The 21,211-nt window shown below is 34.6% G+C and overlaps 1 protein-coding gene and 1 pseudogene across 1 annotated transcript; one reads left to right on the forward strand and one right to left on the reverse strand.

Moving 5' to 3' along the window:
- The first annotated feature begins 341 nt into the window (after positions 1-341).
- On the forward strand, positions 342-8,275 carry LOC120203481 (annotated as a pseudogene).
- On the reverse strand, positions 4,542-20,790 carry LOC120203470 (probable CCR4-associated factor 1 homolog 9). Its single transcript, XM_039203760.1, has 3 exons — positions 20,779-20,790; positions 18,030-18,887; positions 4,542-4,553 (listed from the first exon to the last, which is right to left on the reverse strand). The coding sequence occupies exon 2, from the start codon at positions 18,879-18,881 to the stop codon at positions 18,036-18,038; it is 846 nt and encodes a 281-aa protein (XP_039059691.1). The 5' UTR covers positions 18,882-18,887; positions 20,779-20,790; the 3' UTR covers positions 4,542-4,553; positions 18,030-18,035.
- Positions 20,791-21,211: the final 421 nt, after the last annotated feature.

Raw genomic sequence — 21,211 nt, forward strand, 5'->3', positions numbered from 1 at the left:
AAAGAAAATTTCTCCAATAATATTGTGTCAAAATTATTTCATAAAATAGAATGAATTTTAGTGTACCGAAGTTATGTTATCCCACCCCTCGAAGACGCATTGTACTAGTGGGAGAGTGTACATTTAGGTATCGTAAATTTTTCTTATATTCAATATTTTAAAATCTATAAATTTAAAAGCAGATGAATAAATTTTGACCCCAAGCGGGTTCTGTTGTGTCGGCGAAGAGTACTGCTTAAATAAATATATATAATATACTTTAATTTAATTTAATTTAATTCTACCTTCCGTCAACAACTATCCGTCTTGCTCAGTTAAGAAGAATCTCTCTCCGCTAAAATGAAAAATAAAAACAAAATAAAACCTGTTTTGTTTCTTGCATGCTAACGAGTGAAGTAAAAGAGAAAAAGCTTTAGAGAATTCAACAGCAAAGAGAAACAAAGGCGGTTAGGATCGTCCGCGAAGATTCCGGTGGCTTCGACAAAATGTTGGTATTTTCAAAGCGAGTCGTTTGATTGTTGATGGAATGCACTGGCAGGTTTGGTGGTGGAGCGAAGAATCCGGAAGCTCCTTCGAGATCCGGAGAAAAAACAAACGTCTAAAAACGAAAACGATTTTTCAAAACAATTCTTCGCTGCTCTTTTTGTTTTGATTTTCTGAAGAAAAAGCAAGAAAAAAAAGAAGAGGATATCCAGTAAAGAGTTAATAGCAATGGAGTCGAGAATGGATCATTACGAGATCATGGAACGGATTGGACGTGGAGCTTTTGGCGCTGCCATTCTCGTTTATCATAAAATTGAAAAGAAAAGGTATTTTTTTTCAATTTCTGATTTTAATTAATGTGTAATTTGATTGTTTGAATATTTTTATTAAAAAAATAGGTATGTTTTGAAGAAGATCAGATTGGCGCGGCAAACGGAGCGCTGTAGGAGTTCTGCGCATCAAGAAGTTAGTTGTTACTTTCATCTAAACAAATTAATCTGTTTTCGCCTTAAAGGAGTAGCGAGTTTAATATTCCAATTTACGATCTAGTTTCATTTTTGTGGTATGCAGATGTCACTTATTTCGCGAATCCAACACCCTTACGTTGTTCAATTTAAGGAAGCCTGGGTTGAGAAAGTAAGATACCAGACTACTGTTTTTTTGCTAGGATTATCGAATCAAAATCTGCCTTCACTTTGTAGCTTGTTGAGTCTGTGACTGCTTCATTTTTTTTTTCCTGTTGATTTTGTGTTTTGCAATTGTAATGTAGGGTTGCTATGTTTGCATTGTTACTGGATACTGCGAAGGTGGAGATATGTGAGTTTCTATGTTTGTATGTAGAAGTTTGATTCGGAGTTTTTTGTTTTTAGACATCCTGCAAAATTTGTAGTGTTTTATTATTTTCATGTTTAACTGTTTTTAACAGGGATGAATTGATGAAAAAATCAAATGGGATCTATTTCCCGGAGGAGGTAATCTTTTCTCTCTATTCCTATTGATTTTACAAGTTAGTTTCTTCTTAGAATTGTGTGGCACGGTAAAAGGTTCCCCGTTGGGTTTCCGCTTCCTTGGTCCTCACCTAATTGTGGAAGAGAGGAGGTGGTTACGACTTACAGTTAATTCCGCTGGTTGTGAACATTGTGCAGAAGCTCTGCAAGTGGTTCGCGCAGCTACTTCTGGCAGTTGAATATCTGCATTCAAATTTTGTTCTGCATCGGGACATAAAGGTACGAATGTCAATTTACATTGGTCTTTCTATTAACTTATTTATTATGGACTGACTTCAGCACTTTCTTGGTAGTGTTCCAATATTTTTCTTACCAAAGATCAAGATGTTCACCTTGGTGAGTTTGTCTTTTCCCTTTTCTTCTTGCTTTCTTACAGGTTTTCTCTTTCTTTATGTTTCCTATTAAGTTATGTCAGATATCCTACCTAATTGGCTATTCTGCTATTATTATCCTAAATTCCTTTCTTGTCTGTATTGGTTTAGGGGATTTTGGGCTTGCTAAAACTCTAAAGGCAGATGATTTGGCTTTCTCGGTATGTACGTTGTAATGAAATGATTTTTTGACATACATTTTCCTTTTAGTCTTTTTTCAACCATAACTAAAATTGAAAATAATTGTTTTGGATCATTCTTTTAGGATTTCTTTTCCTTATCTTCCTACAGTTTGGTATAATAAGCTTAGTAGCTTATGCTGCAAAGCTCGAAATGCAGTTTTGTGTTCTGTTGGCAGATGCCTCAATTTCCCTTTACTTTTATGGAAAAAATTCTTGCATGGTAGCATATTACTCACATTCTGTAATTAATACATATTCCACTCTTCCAGATTGGCTGTCACAATCTAGCATAGTTACATTTTCTGGAAAAATAATATTTTGTTAAAATGAACAGGCCTAGTGTGTGCCGAGCTTATAGTTAAACTTGGTGCTAATTTAATTTTATCGACCGAGACCAAACTGTAACTAATTGCCGAGTAAAATTTATAACAATACCAAGTAGATTAACATAAATAACCACTGAATCATTTTTAAGGAAAGAACTAAGCAAAAAAGATCATTTGCTGTTACCTTAGTATATTTTGGTATGTCATCATTACTTAGGAACTGAAAATATATGCATGTATGCGACTTCTGGGTAGTTAGTCGAAGTGTGTTACATTTGGTGATAGTAGAGATGTATTAATAATTTATCATAAAAGGGCCTAAAATTTGTGCAAGGATTAAATACTGGAGTGCTGTAAATTAACTGTCACTCATGTTGTATCGATCATAAATCCAAAGAAATAACGTATATAAATGTATCTATTGGGTTAAATTTTGTACTCGTCAATCCTTGCTCTCATACTCAACACTTTTGGACAAAGGAAGTGTGGAGGAGGGAGTTGAAACCTGCAATGTGAGCCTCCAATCCAATGAGTATGAGAACAACCACTAGTCTAAAACTCGGTATTCTCAATCCCTTATATTGACAATGAACAATACTTATTTAGCTTTTGATATCATTGTTCTATTTTTGTATTTATTCTTATATTAGAATGTGCTAATTATTTTAGTTCCAGTGCTAGATAATAGTGGTTTTGTACGTGCCTCAGGTGGTTGGAACTCCCAATTACATGTGTCCTGAACTGCTTGCAGATATTCCTTATGGTTTCAAGTCTGATATCTGGTCTCTGGGTATGTCTTCTCTTGAGTGTTTGACTTACATACATGTATATATATATCAGCTGAATTGCTTCTTGTTGAACAGGGTGCTGTATGTATGAGATGGCTGCTCGTCGCCCTGCTTTTAAAGCTTTTGTAAGAGTTCTCACAAATGTTTTTGTTGAATCTTCTTCTTGTATTCAGTAATGAGTTTACACAGTTTCTCTTTCTAACAAATAGCACGAATTTCATTTGTCGTTTTATTAAAAGGGAATTTAAAATTTTCTTTTTTATTCCCTTCCTTTTTCTCATTATGGTTTTTTCCCCATTGCCAAATATAATGGAACTTTCTATCTTTTGGTTATCTGAATTGAGAATAATATGTAGAAACCTTTGCTAGGTTCATAACAGTTTCCATGAATTCTGCACTCCACTCTTTAAAATAATGCTTTCAAAGTAGTTAATGTTGTCCTCATCTAGTGTGATGTCTTGTCCTTTGAGAGGTTTTCTATAAATTACCATATGTATGCCTCCACTATCTGTGTAAATTATACAAATTTAATTCCATTAATTTTTGTTAAACTTCTTGTTCTAGGACATGGCAGGGTTGATAAGAAAGATAAATCGTTCCTCTATGGGCCCTTTGCCTTCTTGCTACTCTCCATCATTGTAAGTATTAAGATTAACTTTAGAGCTCACTCTTATTGTATGTTCTCATGATAACCGAGTATTCTCTGTGATTTTTCATGCTCATACTGTGCTTTTCTACCCTTGCTTCCTCATTTTCTTTAATTATTCTTTTATGTATTAAGTTTCAACAATGTGCAGATTTCTTGATCAGATTATTTCTTATAAATGTAAGAATTTTTAAATTGGTTTCGTGAAAATTTATTTCTTCTCCCTTAATAAGGCAAAAATAGTGAAGTTTCGTTTAAATTCCCAAGGGACTTGGTGATCTGTAATTTGGCAGTAACACTAAGCATGATTAGTGCTATATATTTTGTCAAGTAATCAAGTCCTTGCTACATGATTGTTAATTTATTTAATTTTACACAAATCAGGAAGGCAATTATCAAGGGCATGCTAAGAAAGAATCCAGAGCATCGACCAAGTGTAAGTTTCTTTTTGCTCAATTCCAAGGATTCTCCACATGCAGGACTTCAATGTAACATTTTGAGTTTTCACCTTGATTAGGCATCAGAGCTTTTGAAGCACCCTTATTGCAGCCATATGTTGATAAGTATCGTCCATCATTTAGCTTCCTTTCGAAGAACTGCTGCTTGGATAAGCATGTTACCAGTGGTCGTGGTAATAGGAAAAATATGGTCAACAGTCAGAATAGTAATAGCTCATGCAGTGATAAAGATAGTTCGGTTTCAAGTCACAGGAACACTGACACAAGGATTCCAATAACAATAATGAAACCACTGGCACAGATTCCAGTTCTAAGGAAGAAGATATTTGCCCCATTAGTTTCTCTGGTAAAGTTGATGAAAGGAAGGATGAAACCTTCTCATGTTCAATCAAAGAAACCCAAATCCATCAAAGGCGTAGTAACTACTTTGAAAGAAGGGCAAGTAAGAGAAAGTGGTTCCCCTATGAGAGGCGGGCGTACAAAAGCTGCATGTGGATTGACTCAAAGAAATAATATAGAGGCATCACCCAAAGTTCTCAAGTCTCCTCCTCCAACTCCAGGTTCAAAACCTAATGCAAATGCACCAGCTGTTGCTTCAGTGAAATTACGAGTAGATTCTGCAAAAACGATGCCAGGATCACACCATTTGAAGCACCAGGTATGACTACCACTTAATGGTTTAATCTTAATCTAATATGTTATTATCATCCTCACTTACTTTGCATGGTTCTCGTCTCCAGTTACCTGTTATTGAATCCTCCTCCCCTAAGACTAGACATGGAGGGATTCCTCCACCTGCAACTGAGAAGCCTGTTGCTGAAGACGATCTACCTTCTAAAAACAGAACTACTTCCAATGTTGCAAGAAGATCATCTTTACACTAAAAAGAAGCATGCTGGAAGTGATGTTTCAAATGAGGCAAGTAACAGAACCAAGTTAGGATCTTCAGAAGAAAACCAGGATTGTGAGGCTATTTCTCACCAACCTTCCAATGGTTACTCTAAAAAGGCTTATGGGGTGGTAAACAAGATGTTGAGTTAGCTCTAAGTGGAGCTACCAAGAGGTTGCAAACAGATAGCAGCACTTCTGTCTCATCTGCAACCTCAATTCAAGCATTTGAGGTTTGTGATGATGCAACAACCACTTTTATTGACATGACAGAACAGACACAGCAGCATCAGATGATCGCCCACATCAAGAGCTTAGAATCACATCCACCATGCAGCTTACCTGCTCTGAAATCAGAGATGCCTGAGGTTCTTTTGAGAGAAAGCTACAGGTACAATCATGAATCTGTCATGTTTTCAACTGAAGAATCTGGTCCAGCTCAGGCGCACTTCTCTTCAGTAGATGAAAAAGTGAGTCCAAGTGCCCCTTTGGACCATCCCAACCTGATTTCTGAAGAAAATTTTGTTCATAAAGATGAGACGGCTGCAAGCAGGATGATTAGTAGGGATGGCAATCCTTTAAATCGGACATGTAGTAGGGACGATACTCCTTTAAGCCGGGCAAGTAGTAGGGGTGATGCCTCTATGAGCAGCTCAAGCACTTGGGATGATGCTCCAATAAGCAGCCAAGTAGCAGTAATGATGCTCCTATAAGCAGGTTAAGTATTAGAGATGATGCCCCTGCAAGCTGGTCAAGTATTAGGGAAAATGCCCATATAAGTGGACCAACTGCTGGGGAAGATTCCCCCTCCATGAGCAGCTCAAGCACTTGGGATGATTCTCCAATAAGCAGGCCAGTAGCTGTAATGATGCCCCTATAAGCAGGTTAAGTATTAGAGATGATGCCCCAAGCTGGTCAAGTATTGGGAAAAGGCCCCTGTAAGTGGACCAACTGCTTGGGAAGATTCCTCCCTAGCAAGCCAAATAGCAGTGATGATGCCCCAGTAAGCTGTTTTAGGGATGATTCCCCTACAAGCAGGTTAAGTGTTGCGGAAAATTCCCCTGTAAATGGGGAAGATTGCCCCACTATCAGGTTGGATGAACTTGTGGCAGGCAGCCCTAGTAGCAGGCATGATGTGATGCTCCATTTAAATTTTTCTTTTCCAGCCAGTGGTGATGAGAAGTTCAACGTAGTGGAACCTCTCTCATCAGTTGCAGAAACTATGCCTTGCATTTCCCCATCAATTTCATCTAGCCCGAAGAACTCACAACCAGATAGAGGAACAAATGCATGTGAATCAACAATCAAAACACCAGCCACTACTTGTTCTGCAGCATTTGATGACGATGTTATGCATGTTACAAGGCACTACTGCAGCTTCCCTGTTGGCAGTGAGCAGCCAGTGATGGAAAAAGTAGAAATGGATGTTCAAAATGTGGATGTTGGGAAACTCATAAATGTTGCGAGGGGTGAATTGGATATAAGAAACATGACTAGTCCAGTGACCCCTACATCAAGTTTCTCTGAAGCAATAAGTTCAACACCAAATGTTTCGGATTATTCAGGTGACAAAGGAGTAGATGGTAGGAACTCTATTCCTTCTGGTGTTAAAGAAATGGATACTAGGCACTGCATTTCCTCGTCTCCAGAACACATGAATGTTGTGAGGGATGAACTGGATATGAGAACCATTACTAGTCCAGTGGCCATTATTTCAAGTTGCTCTGAAGCTTTAAGCTCAAGGCCAAATGTTTTGGATTATTCCGGTGTTGAAGAATTGGATGTTAGGAACTCCATTCACTCTGGTGTTAAAGAAATAGATGATAGGAACTATGTTTCTTCATCTCCAAAACATGTAAATGTTGCGACGGATGAACTGGATAAGAGAAACGGCCAGTCCTGTGACCATTGCATCAATTCCCCTGGAGTTTTAAGTTCACCAAATGTCTTGGATTATTCTGGTGTCAAAATGGATGTTATGAACACCGCCCCCTCTTGTGTTAAGAAATGGATATTGTGAACTCCATTTCTTCATCTCCAGAACCCATAAATGTTGTGAGGGGTGAACTGGGTATGAGAAATTTGACTAGACCAGTGGCTGTTATATCAAGTTTCTCTGAAGCTTCAACACAAAATGTTTCGGCTTATTCTGGTGTCAAAGAAGTGGACAACAGGAACTCCGTTCCCTCCGGTATTCAACAAATGGATATTGTGAACTCCATTTCCTCATCTCCAGAACCCTTGAATTTTGCGAGGGATGAATTGGATATGAGAAACGTGACTAGTCCAGCGACCCTTGCATCAAACTGCTCCGAAGCTTCAAGTTCAACGCCAGATGTTTCAGATTATTCTGGTCTGAAAGAAAGGATGTTAGGCACTCAATGCCCTTCGTTATTAACAAATGAATACTAGGAACACCATTTCCTGGTCTCTAAAACCCATTGATGTTGTGAGAGATGAATTCAGTATGAGAACCATGACTAGTCCAGTGACCATTTCAACAAGCTTCTCCGAAGCTTTAAGTTCAACATCAGACTTTTCCGATGATCCTGGTGTTAAAGAAATGAATATTAGGAACTCCACTTCCTCATCTCTAAAATCCAAGTCACCGAGCCTGTGAAGCCCAACCCTACTGTGACAGAAGAGGTGAAACCGGCAAGGGAAACTTTGGATGTCAATTCTTATAGGCAAAGGGCGGAAGGACTCGAAGGGCTTCTTGAGTTGTCTGCCGAGTTACTGCAGCAAACAGATTGCAAGAGCTTTCCGTTGTTTTGAAGCCTTTCGGTAAACATACGGTGTCCCCTAGGAGACGGCTATCTGGTTATCAAAGAGTATGAAAGGAATGATGACCGAGGACTGCTGCCGGAATTGAAGTCGATTTCCGGGTTAAGCTTTCGGTTTTTCCTTCTCCTCACTTTTCACATTGCTGTTGTAATTGCTAACTCCTTAATTACAACGACCATCTCCATTGACCTCATTCTGTAATTCCTTGAAAGCATTGTCATTGTACATAGTTGAAAATACAAATTGTTTGCCCATGCAATATGCTGTAGATCACTTCAAATGCAAATCAAAGTGAAATTGTTAAAGATTTTTGTTTGTTGATCGAATCCTCATGGCATTGCAATGTAATGATAACTGCTTTTAGAATCTCTCCACCTTTATGTATCGTCAAAGCACTTCATCTTCCATTTGCCGAGTCAACTGATGATTCAAATGAATATTAAAATCTATATATAACGAATTGTATGAAACTAACAATAAATTTATAAAGTTTCAACTAATAAATACTAATCAATTTTAGTTAATATAGTTAGAAACTTAGGGACTGTTTGTTTACTGCTGATGGAACCATTCAGCGCTGAATGCTGAACTGTTCAACATTCAGTGTGTTTGATTCTCACCTCTGAATGAAGATTGTGCTGAATGATTAGCAAAACATTGTTGAATGATTCAACATTAAAGTACATTCTGAATGATTCAGAACCATTATCAAACAACATGTCACATTCAAAGCTAATTCATACAGAACTTTTGAATCATTCAGCGCTTAATCATTCTGATTTAATCAAACAGCTCCTTAATCAAATAGATTACTCAATCAGTCTATAATCATTTAAATTACAGGTCCTCATAATCATACACATTCTCCATCTTAACAATTTATAAAATATAACCAAAGCATCTTCAAAATAAAATAAAATATTAACCAAAAGGCTAAAGTCACAACATATATGATCACCTCAAATGAACTTCATCGAATGAAACGTTCAACTACCCTAACAAAGGTTTATCGCTAATATTGCCCTAATTTTTTTTTTGAATTTTTTATATATAGTATAATAAATTACATTTTATTTCAATAATTTAATATTAATATCTTAAAAAGCTTATTGCTTAATAATTTGTTTTAATTTTTTAAAATAATTAAAACTTATAATTTGTTTTTTTATAATATAATAGTTTTTATATTTTATATATTTTTATAATTTAGTTAATTTTTTTTTATTTTTATGTTAATATATTTTATATTGTCGACACCGTTTTTCGCTCGGGCGGGGAAAGACTGATACCGACTCGGGGTTTTTCCTTTTGAAAAGAATTTTGAAAAGTGAGGAGTCGCCACCAATCATTTAAGATGTGATTGAGACACCATGAAAACCGGGTGATTTTAATAATAATTTATTTGTATCAAAATAACCGAGTTTTTAAGGTTTGCGAAAATCTAGAAATCAGGTTTGAGAGTCGGTTACGCGTGGGGAGGGATTAGCACCCCCACAAGCTCCCAAAAATTGGTACCTAGCTGATTATCTTATTTAAAAATAAAAATTTTGAGTTCGAACTTTATTTAATTTGAAAATCATTACAGATGCAGAGTTTGAAAAGGGTTATTCGTTTATTAATGTAATAGCAATTCACCCCTATCATAATGCGGGAGATCAACTATTGTGACTTATAACCAGACATTGCCTTAATTTCAGAAAACATGATGTGATTTTGAAAAGGATGTCGACCTATTTCGGGAATCATCAATGGTCACTCCTGAGCATACTTGCGGGAGATATATCATTAATTCTCTAATAAGTGAACATTTCCTTAGGTTTTAAAAAATAAAATGCAATCAAACTAATTTTTATTCATCCTAATTAAGCTAAGGGTAAATTAAGGCTTTTTCTAGCTTAAAGTGTCAAATTAGAAAATTAAGGAACCTAGGGGACTAAACCTAAATGCATGCTCTAATATTTACTCTATTGATTTTAAATCGTTATTGAATCGAACAACCGAGATGGTCCCTCGAGCGTTTATGCGATGGCCAACTCGTATTATTCCTTAAATTAAAGACTAATTTGAATCTAACCTAAAATAGAGGCTCTAATATTTATTTGAATTAATTTTAAGACTCAATAATTAATTGGAACCTCGAGCAAAAGCGATGATCAAATTAAGAATTCTCCTAATTTAATGACTAAATATGAATCAAATAATTAAAACACTATGGAGTAAATCTAAAAAATAATCTATCAAGGACTAAAGGGATACAAATATTAAAGAAAATAAAATATGTAAAAGTACTAAAATTAAAGACAAAAATGAAGGGTAAAAGTAAAATAAAATAAAATAAATTAAAGGACTAAATTGCATAAACATTACATTATCAAGCTAAAAGGAAATAAATTAGACATATAATAGGGGCTAAATTAAAACAAATCAAATTAAAGGCTAAATCTAAATAAAATGAAAATGGTTTATGAACTGAAATGTAAAAACACGTTGAAACTACAGGGACTAAACAATGAATTTACCAAAAAATATAAAAGACATGCAATAAAAGGGAAAATTATAATTTTAAACCCTACAGAACCAGAATGCAAAACATGCTAAAATAATAGGGACTAAATAATATTTTTTTCAAAATTACAAAACACAAACCGAAATGGGTAAATTTTGAAAAAGATCCATTCTAATGACCATTTTATAAAAACATGTGAATCGTTGGGGGACTTAAGAGCAATTTTCCCCGAAAATGTTTTATAAAAGCAAGCTTTTTCATTTTTTTTAATTTATTTCATGTTTTATAAAATCGTCACTTATGACGATCGAGCATACCACTAGACCCGAACACTCCCACACTCCATCTTCTTCTCTCGACCGAGACTCCTCTGGTCGTAAATCGGCCCTTGTTATGATTTTGACCACCAAAGACGGTGGTCGAACCAACCCCGTAACCTAGCTCTGGCCTAAAACCTCCCGAAACTTAAAACCTATATCCTATACCAAAAGAAAACCCCACAAACTGGGTCTTTGCTTCTCGGAGCCCCCTCTTTTTAGACATCTCCCGTGACTCTTCCACTCCGACGAAGGCTTCAATGGACCAGGTAAACCATTTTGCTCTTTTTTTCCTTTTCTTTCGATATAGACATGCATGCATGAAACTTGAATACCAAAATTCTAGATTGAATCAGAATACCTTTTAAGAATAAGGTTTTTTTAGGCATATGAAACAAAATAACCCTAACGTTTGATAATAGTGTTAAATTTGCCCCCTTTTTTTGAACATTTGACCACTGAATGTTTAACTTTGAGTCAAAAATCACACTTGATGGATGAAAACCTTTAGTGCGTTGACAGAGCAAGCACACATGGACGTGGAAGCTAATGTGACATGTCTATGTCGAAGATCATGAAGACGCAGTTCTTGAATCTCCGATGAAGCAGTCAACGACATTATCAAAAACCCAAAATCAAAATCCCAAAAAAACTAAAAATCTCTTCTTTTTACGAAATCATGCTACACTTCGTCTTCAACCTTGGGATGAAGACTAGTTTCATCTGCTGAGATAAAAAAATGGTGATTTTAGCTTGAAAACAACAAAACAATAATCAACAAAATTAACATAAAATCAAAGAATTACCCTATTTGAAAAGAAGGTTCAACCAAATCCTTGTCTTTAAACCCATAAAATTTTTCAAAACCAAATCTATCTATTCTAGTATATTATGATTTTCTAAATGAAAATCCCTCGAAAATGAAAGCCCGAAAAACCCATAAGAAGACAAAGAATAGAACCCAAAAACAAGAAAGAGAAGAACAAGAACACCAAATTGCTTTGAGAGGATATCTACTTTATTTTCATTTGGTTAAACATATGTCTTGATTTTTGGAACTAAAAAGGGGGAAAAGAAAGGGAGAAAGGAGGAGAAGGTCACGCGTTTAATTTGATTAATGGAACTAGAAAATGGGAAAAAGAAAGGGAGAAAGAATGAGAAGCTCACACGTTTAATTTTTTTTCTCATTAAATTTAAATTTAAGTATATATTAAATAGGTTTTGTTTCATTATTTTACCAAGTAAATAGTTTGGTATGGTGGTTAAAGCCATTCTATCCAATACTATTTGCCCAAGTTTGAGTCCTCTTTCATGCAATTTATCTTTTAATAGTTCCTTCAAATCAACATCAATCAGAGTAATAATTTTATTTTTATTTAAAAAATCTAATGTGACATTGCCACATCATCTATCATGACCTGAATATGCCACGTCTGCATTTCTTCTACCTATTCTTTCTTAGTCAGCTCCAAGCATTGACCATCAGTTGATTGACGGTTTCCATCCATCAAATGTTATTTTGACCCAAAGCTAAACGTTCAGTGGTCAAATGTTCTAAAAAAACAATACGGGCAAGTTTGACACTATTATCAAATGCCAGAGATATTTTATTGCATTATGCCTTTTTTATTACTTGTTCTTTCTAAGTAAGAAATGAGGAAGGAAGAATCTGAATTTTTTTATTTCTTTTTGTTCTCCGTTAAAAATCAGGGGAGAGAGGAGGATTTCTTGTATTGATTATTTGTAAAATTGAAGAGGCCTTTACATTGCTTTGATTGAGGGTTTTATAATCCCAATTTTTTTACAAATGAGAATAAAAAATACACTCTCTGTAACTTCTCTTTTTCATTTATGTTCTCTAGTTTTTTGCATGTTGATATGTTGGAATTGGTGAGATGTAGATTCGTTGGGATAGGCACAATTTGTTGGAGTTGATCTGGTGAGGAAGCCGTTGCAACTGGGGCCACCCTAGCTTACTGGCGTGGAGACCCTTGGTGACCTGCTGGCAGCTCGATGGATGCTTCTAGAATGCTCTGGAAAGGGAGGCGACGGTTGGAGACTAAGGTTTGATAACCAAATCACAAATTAATGGGTTGTTAGGTTGAGCCATAGTGTCAACGGGTTAGGATTTGGGTTTCAAGTTGTAATGGATAAAGTGAATTTAATTTCTGAAAATGGACTTGAACTGATTGGTTTAATGTATTCAGGTAATTGTGTGTATGGGTTATTTGGGGTTTGACGGATTGGTAAATGAAATTGGGATAAATGGTTATGAGCTATGAAACGTGTTTGGGTAAATGAATATGTAAAATGGGGCTAAGGGCTAAGGGTTTGACTGGGTCTGAGTTCAAATAAAATTGGGCACTTGGTTATGTAAATGGGCATGTCAATTTATTTGGACATCATTTCTATAATGCCACATGAGTGAGACCATCCAAAATTCCACTTATAATTTCGTCACCCATAACTGTTATTTGTTATTCCTCTAAGCAACCATGAATCCAGACAACCCCGAAATTGTGCATCAACTCTAGATTAATAGAAGAGTATGAATCCACGATGACCTTTCGAGTGATTTAGAGCTTTCTGGACCCACACGTCACGAACCATTCTTCGAGTGTACAATTCAAATTAGTCTTCAATTGCCTTGGATTCAACTTAAAATACCCATACAAAATTAAGGTACAACACTATGATAATAAAAGAATTAGACGAGCCACGCCATGAAGAGACTATGTCAATCGATGGGAACCAATGTTTCTACATTGATGCTGACATCAACTACAGTTCTACACCAATAATGTTAAATACAGAGTCGCAACATGAGCCCCTAAAGAAAATTGCAAATGTTACCATGTTGTAGAAAAACACAACAACAATGAAGGCAACAAGGAAGGTTTCGCAAGGCTTTAACAATGAAGGCTCTCATCTGAAAATTCACTCCGTGAAGTCACAATATTTCAATAGTGACAATGAAGAAGTGTGTTTTATGACTGATTCATGAAGTAAGAGTTATACTTTGAGCAATGTTTCAATCTCACAAGCGCAAAGGACCTAGAGCAGCACGATTATGTCATAGAAACCTTCGAAAATCAAAAAAGGATATCATTTTATTGGGACCTAGGAGAAGTTACCACAAACTTTCATTTTACTATATGAAATCTTGCTTATTTACTTGCTTTCAATATGTTATTTATGACATTAGATTATTTTTTATTATTTTATTTAATGCTTTTATCTTGAGTTTTTTTTATAAGTCATGATGCCTTTGTTTCACAACATCAGCTGGAGTTACAAACAACCATTTCTACTCAGCATCTTCTTGTATTCCAGATTATCATTGTTGTAGCGTTAGTAATACATCAACAGTTATTGTTGCACAACATCTTCAACAACATTAGGGGAGTATTGGTATCCCTTCTCTCATGTTTTACTTTTACATGCATTGAAGGCAATACACATCTCAAGTTTGGGGGTGTTGTTTGTTTATGTTATTTATTGTTATGTGTATTTGTCATGTTCATGTTTTGTGTTGTGGATGTTGTGTTGTTTATTCGAGTTTTCCATGACATTTAGATAAGCAGACAATTGTGAGACTTTGCATTTACCTGTGATGAAATAATTGTCGATAGCAATCTAATATCGAGAACATTAGGATTTAGAGACAACTTAAGATTTCCTTAGTGATTCTAATTATGCTATAAATATTTACCAAATGTCGTGCTTGGTTGACTTGTGGGTATTTTGGAGAATATTTAGTTATTTTTCATGTCAAAAATAAATAAATAAATAAATACACCTTGTCTAAGTTCTATGTAAATTGCTAGAGGTGCCCAACTGGCTTTAACTGAATAAATTGTTCACGACAATCTTTTAGCTCTAGGACACTACATTACTAAGGCAAGTCTGATACGCTTAGTGGATACTAGGTATGAAAGATAGTCTCGAAAAGCATGAGTGAATGAAAGTCTTCACAGGATAACTCTACCTAAAAGGCTAGGGGTTCGTTGGTGGTGCCATCTTACTACTCAAGTATTGGTAGGTAGTTTTGATGAGATGAAGATTTAGTTAAGCTAAATAGTAATTGTTGTGACATATTTTACTTAATTAATTACTTTGATAATTAAGATATTATCTAAAAATACCCATGGTGGTGAACTGTCATGACTAAGAGCATACACATGTACGAGCATCATAAGTGTATTTGAGTTGATTTCTTGTTGTCTTAAGGTTCGAAGGTGATTGGCAGAAAATTGACAATGTTCTAAGATGACAGGTGCAAGGAAAGCGTGAGAGTTATGTTGTTTAATTGCTAAGGGAAAGTTTTTGTCATGCATTGCTTGAGGACAAGTAGACACTTAGGTTTGGGGGTGTGATAACTCTTCAAAAGAGTTATTATTTAAGATCTTTTTTACTTAGGTTTGTGTTTGCACTTTAGCATATTATGATCATATTTAGAGTGTTTTTGGTTAATTTTGTATTACATGCATTGTTGGGAGTGAGTTGGTAATTATTGGACTACTTATGATAGTTTAATATGATATTATTACCATGATGTTGTGACATTCTCTAATGCTACAATTGTTGATGTAAGTTGCTACGAGACAAGATTGTTGGGTCATTGCTGTAGCAATCAATGTGTGAGCATAAAGCTATTGACAGCTGTATAGAATCCTATTATGGAAAGTACTGAAAAATAGAAAGAAGTCTTATTGTAAAAGGAGTCTCCATTTAATGGGGGCTTAAATTCTAGTTTTTAGGGGTTTTAATTATTATATAAAGGAGACAACAACACTTAATTAAAGAGATAGATTTTTAGGGTTTTATTTTATTCTTTTCTTTCTTCACTGACAACCATGGTCACTTAGGCAACTTTGAAGGAGAGAAGTAGCTAGACGTGAAGGCAAAGTCACTACGCCGAGACGGTGGTGGCAGTGATTGGCGACAACATCAATTGCAACAATGATGAAACGAATCTGAGAAGGGGTTTTTATTTTTTTAGTTCAAATACTCTTTAATTTGTGTGAGATTTGTTAAACATTGGATACTTATGTTTTTAAATATATTTTATAAAGTTCTTGTTTGATTAATTTTGTTCATTGATTCGATTGATGTTTGCTCAGTTTTGTTAAGACATTTAGTACAGAGATATATATATTTGTTCAGTCCATTGCATTGAGAGGTGGGGGCATTCTGTGAGCATTGCATCGAGAGATGAGTGTCATTGTTGGAGCATTAATGATTGCGAGCGCAATATTTCAGTGTAGAGAGATCTATCTGACTGGTTGTTGTAGCATACTTAGTAAATTTGCATAAGTGGGTATAGAGATATAGCATTGTTGTGAGTTTTTGGATGGAGTCATCGAGAGAGGAAAACCTACTAAGTTAATGATAGGCACATCAATCTTATTGTTGTGACATCGTTAATTGCATGATTGTGTTTAACAATATCATAATCTTTAGCTTGAGTAGATCTGCTACTTTCATTGTCACTATTGTGATTCCCTTCATACCTTCATATTTTCATTCTCTTATTTTTTTTTTATATTTTTATTACTTTGATCACAACATCACCTACACAATTATGTTACTTTACTTACTTAATGCTATGACAATTCTTTGAGTAATAGTAGTCTATGTGGATACGATACTCGATGCATTAATTTGTATCCACATTATTACTTAATACGATAGTGTATACTTGCACTTTTGTTGTTACATTAATCGAAGCATCAGAATGCAACAAATAAAGGCTCTAAAATAGTTAATACATATTTGTGGGACAACCCCTTAAAGTGTTCGTCATAAGAAAAATCAGTTTCGATATCTTGGATCCCACTGTCACGTGATTCGGTCAAGTTTAACATTGATGTCACATCAAAACTAGACTTAGCAGGTTGTAGAGGTGTTCGTCACACAAATATTGGTCGAATTCGAGATATGATTTTAGATCCTTATCCCTAATGGCAGTAGCAGATCCAAAAAATTAAGAATAAGGGTCTAATTTTTTTTTTGAAATAATGGGTATACAAAATTTTTATTTTTCTTAATACACTAAATTAAATTTAATCATTTTTCTAAAATAATGTGATGCATTTAACCCCTACGGAGGCTTAGTGCATTCGCCCCTGCCTAATGGAGTATAATTTTGTGGAACTAATGACTACTTGTGTAGACTTGAAGGTTTTCTTTGAGACAAACTGGGAAGATATAGTTAGTCTTATTATAAAATGAAGCTCTAAAGTTGCTCAATTGGATCACAAATCCGCTGCAAAGACCATGGAAGTGGTGACGTACTTTGTTAGAGATTGATCGTACAATGTCAGAATATCAGTTCATCGAGCTTTTGTATGCTCCAAGGACACGCAACGGAATGATAGACTACCTTGGTAACTCTGGGATGTATAGGTCAAATCTCTTCAAAGCTTGGTGTTTATTCACTTGTGTCAGCTGAGATAGTAGTTCTGTATCAGCTTCTATCTTGTCTTCGTGTATTGCGTAGCTTTGTTTTCCCTCTCGAGTCGTTGTTGAGACTAATATTATCTTGTTATTGCTGTTTTAAAGTTGCTCCTTTGAACTGTGTTCTCTCGAGATGAGGGATGTTCGTCTATGTATTACCTTATTTAGGGTTTTTCATCTTTAATAAATAATGAACAAACCTCGTCTTTCTCAAATATGTTTCCCTAAAACCACAGTTTTTTTTTACGGCTTAAATGAAAAAGTATATATATAATACGAGCTCTTGAAACGTAGATAATTTGTCAACATACATTATTCATCACTACACTAGCTACCAATTGACGTTACTTATGGTATGTTTAGTGATAAATAATGGTCCACCGTAAACAAGTTCAAGTAACGGTCCTAAAGGATCAGTAAAAGGTATAAAGTACTGATTAGTGGTAAGGAGGAAATAAAATCCTTAATGGAGGCTGACAAGAGAGGAATTAGTTTCATCAGAATGTAGGCGGGCTTTAGCTGCTATCCTCATCTATGTACCCAAAAAAATGATTGACTTAGCTTTAAGTCTTAATAAAAATCGGATTATGAATTCAAATTTTGGCAACTTAAGACTATTTGTAATTATTTTCCTATTCTTAGGTGGTATTAAATTAAATATTTTCCCAAGTCTCAAACCCGATTTATGCCTATCCCTAGTCAGGAAATGACTAAAGAATTTAACGCATCTAGACTATAATTGATAAGCCAGTTTTAGGACTAATTTTCAACTTAACCATCGAATTAATTAAATGAAATTATGAGGTAATTACACGATTTTTTAATTAACTTCCAATCCATACAATACACCGGCATGCTCTTCCGGTCCATCCTTCACAAAATACACGTCCCTCATTTTCTGAAACGCGTGCCATGTCAGCAAGGAATCTGACCCGGCCTGGTGACATTTCCCAACCGCCCGGTTCACATCCAAAGTCCGAGCCACCCGGTCCAACCCACCATACAGGCTTTGACAAAATCTCATCATGTGTTTCAAATCATAAACTCTGCTCCCGAAAAACACCCTCTGAACCTTCAAGAACTCATCTAAGCCGCCAGGCAAGTCGCGGCGCGTGAGTACTTTAACTAAGTACCCAAAATCATACGCGCTGTGGAAAGTCACCCAACTCACCGACTCATTACAAACGAGCCCAGAAGACATCATCAACTCAGCGAAACGTTCCGAGTCGATCCCCATCTCCCTGTTCTTCTCGAAATCAATCCCTTGCTTCCTCAAGAGGGCGATGGAATCAGGCGCGTGGAAATCACGCTCCACGTCGAAGTCGCGAAAGTTAAACTCCCAGATGAACTGCTCGTCGTCGGTCCCCAGGTGAGGCAGATTACCCGAAGAATCGGTGAGGGTGAGGCCAACTTGGATCAAGTTCAAAGCATCAACGTTGGATTTGAGGATCCTGTAATGATCGGAAGGTCGGAACTGGGCACTGTAAGGCCGGGTCGGATCCACTTTCGGCCTAAAAACAATACCCGGGAATTCAGTGTCCATGGAAATGAAAGGGTACTCATCGATGACTCGACTGATCAACTCGAACTCCGCTTCTAGATTGTCCGACCATACTTCCCTTATCCTCACATGTCTTGTTACCCTGTCTGAATTAGCAAACCCCATGTCTGAGAATCACAGAACCGAAGAATCAAAAGAAAAGAAGAGAAAAACTGGAACTTTTTGCTTTTCTCTCTGCCTTATTTGGGATTTTGTTAATAGCAAATCGAGAGTGAAGGTGAGGGGATAATATATGAGTAAATGTAGGGCGAGGAAGGGTATCGCTAGGAGAGTGGTCAAAGGGAGAAAGGGGACCACTTTCCATTTCAGAAAGAAGAAAAACAGGGTTCGGCGAAACGCGGGATTTGGATATGTTTGACTGGAAAAAACTATGAAGGTAGACTCGGTTGGTTCTAATCTTAATTTTGAGATAAATATATTAAGGTCCCTATACTATTTCACACTTAAAATATAATCTTTATACTTCTTTGAAAAGCTGAATTATTATACTATTTTATTCTAAAATCTTAATTTCTCTCTCATATTTAGTTTAATTTTAACTTGTTAAGTATATAAAAATAAAATAGTTTTTTAATCTTTACATTTATCGGCTTTAATCGATTTGATCCTTAATATCTATGTCAATGATAAAATCATAAACATAGAGGGAAAAAGGTTATTTTTATCATTTTTACAGTTATGAAGTCAATAATTTACGATAAAACTAAATAAAATCTAATATAGAGATCAAAATTTTCAAATAAAAAATAGTATATAAACTCAATTTTATGAAAATAAAGAATGAGAAGTAAACTTAAAGTTTTGAAATAGTATGGGGATATTTAACGTATTTAAACCCTTAATGTTTTGTACAAATACTGATCCCTGTTTTTCAGTTTCATTACCAGCTGGTATTGTTTAATGGGCAAGTAGGTGGTTGGTGGGGACAGTTTAACTTTTTATCGGATTTTTGGGATTCTGAGGTCAGTTACTCTCTTCTGTTTCATCAGAGTATCCAATTTCAATTGGAAACTACTGTCTGACTCAGACTGAGTCACGTTCTTCATGAACTTCTGTATCATTTGTGCGTGAATTCATGTGAGTTTGGATTTGATGTTACAAATTTTGATTTATTTTGAATTAATATTTTAATAAATATCTTTTTTATTAAGAAAACACCTACACATACTTGTGTGCATATATATATATATATATATATCAGGGGCGGATGCACTAAACCCATGTATTCCCATTATTTAAGAAAAAAATGAAATTTAATATAATATGTCAAAGAAAAATAGAAAAAATAAAAAAAATTTGCTCCCCATTATTTTTAAGAAAAAAATTAAAATTTTAGACATCATTTATAAATTTTTGGATCCGCCACTTATATATATATATATATTCATGAGAATAATTGACAGTATTATTTGTAAAATGTATAATTTTTATAAGATAGTACGTGTGAAAGTTATGGTGATTTAAAAAAAAATAGGTCATGGGTAATATTTTAAAATATAATATTAAATAGTATCTTAAATTCCTAACCTAAAGCTTCCATGCCACTTACATCATAAGTAATTATTTTTTTAATAATTTAAAATTATTAGCATATAGTATATATTTATAATTTTTTAACATATTAGTAATATATAAACACAATTGTTCTCTAAAATTTCTAAGAAAATAATATTCTCTTTTATAACTTAAATCAATTAATTAGTTTACATCATAAATAATTATTAAATTTAAACAACGTGAAAATAATTATTCTCGTGATCTTAATAACCAGCATTTAATCATTAGAAAATAATTATAATACAACATTTATGATTATAATCAACATCAATGTATTTAAAAATAAAAGTATATTCTTTATTTTTTATTTAATATTTAAATTAATTATATATTTTTAATTAATATGAAATAAGTACAATGTAGTGTATGTTCAAAGATAATTTTCAATCATTTAACATTGAATCTTTATATTTCTGACATTTATAGTGCTTGAATAAAAAAATTGAAGAGAAAAAACAATTTATTTACTATCGAGGTCGCTTAATTCTTACTATTATATAATTAATTAAACATTAAAATTCTCAACAATTTAAAAACGTACGGTTAAGATGAATCGGGCAAAATCAGTACTCGCCCTACTGGCTAATCTAGATGAGAATCACACTAATGATTTTAAAAGGTAATTTATAGTTAGTTATAAAATTATTAATATTAACATAAAAAATCATTAATAAGAGAAGTTCTACCGTACTGCGGTTTTAATATATAGTTAAAGAAAGATGTTATTGATTTTGTTATTTTTTTTTAATAAAATCGGTAAAAAGTTATCGGAAACATTATTATTTCTACCCAAAATATTATTGAGCGTTTTACCGAGCTTGATAATATATCCGGTAAAGTATTACCTAAAATATTTATTTTACCGGATATATTATCAA

The sequence above is a fragment of the Hibiscus syriacus genome, unplaced genomic scaffold (assembly GCF_006381635.1).
Source record: "Hibiscus syriacus cultivar Baekdansim isolate YM2019G1 unplaced genomic scaffold, ASM638163v2 tig00000340_pilon, whole genome shotgun sequence".
NCBI lineage: Eukaryota > Viridiplantae > Streptophyta > Magnoliopsida > Malvales > Malvaceae > Hibiscus > Hibiscus syriacus.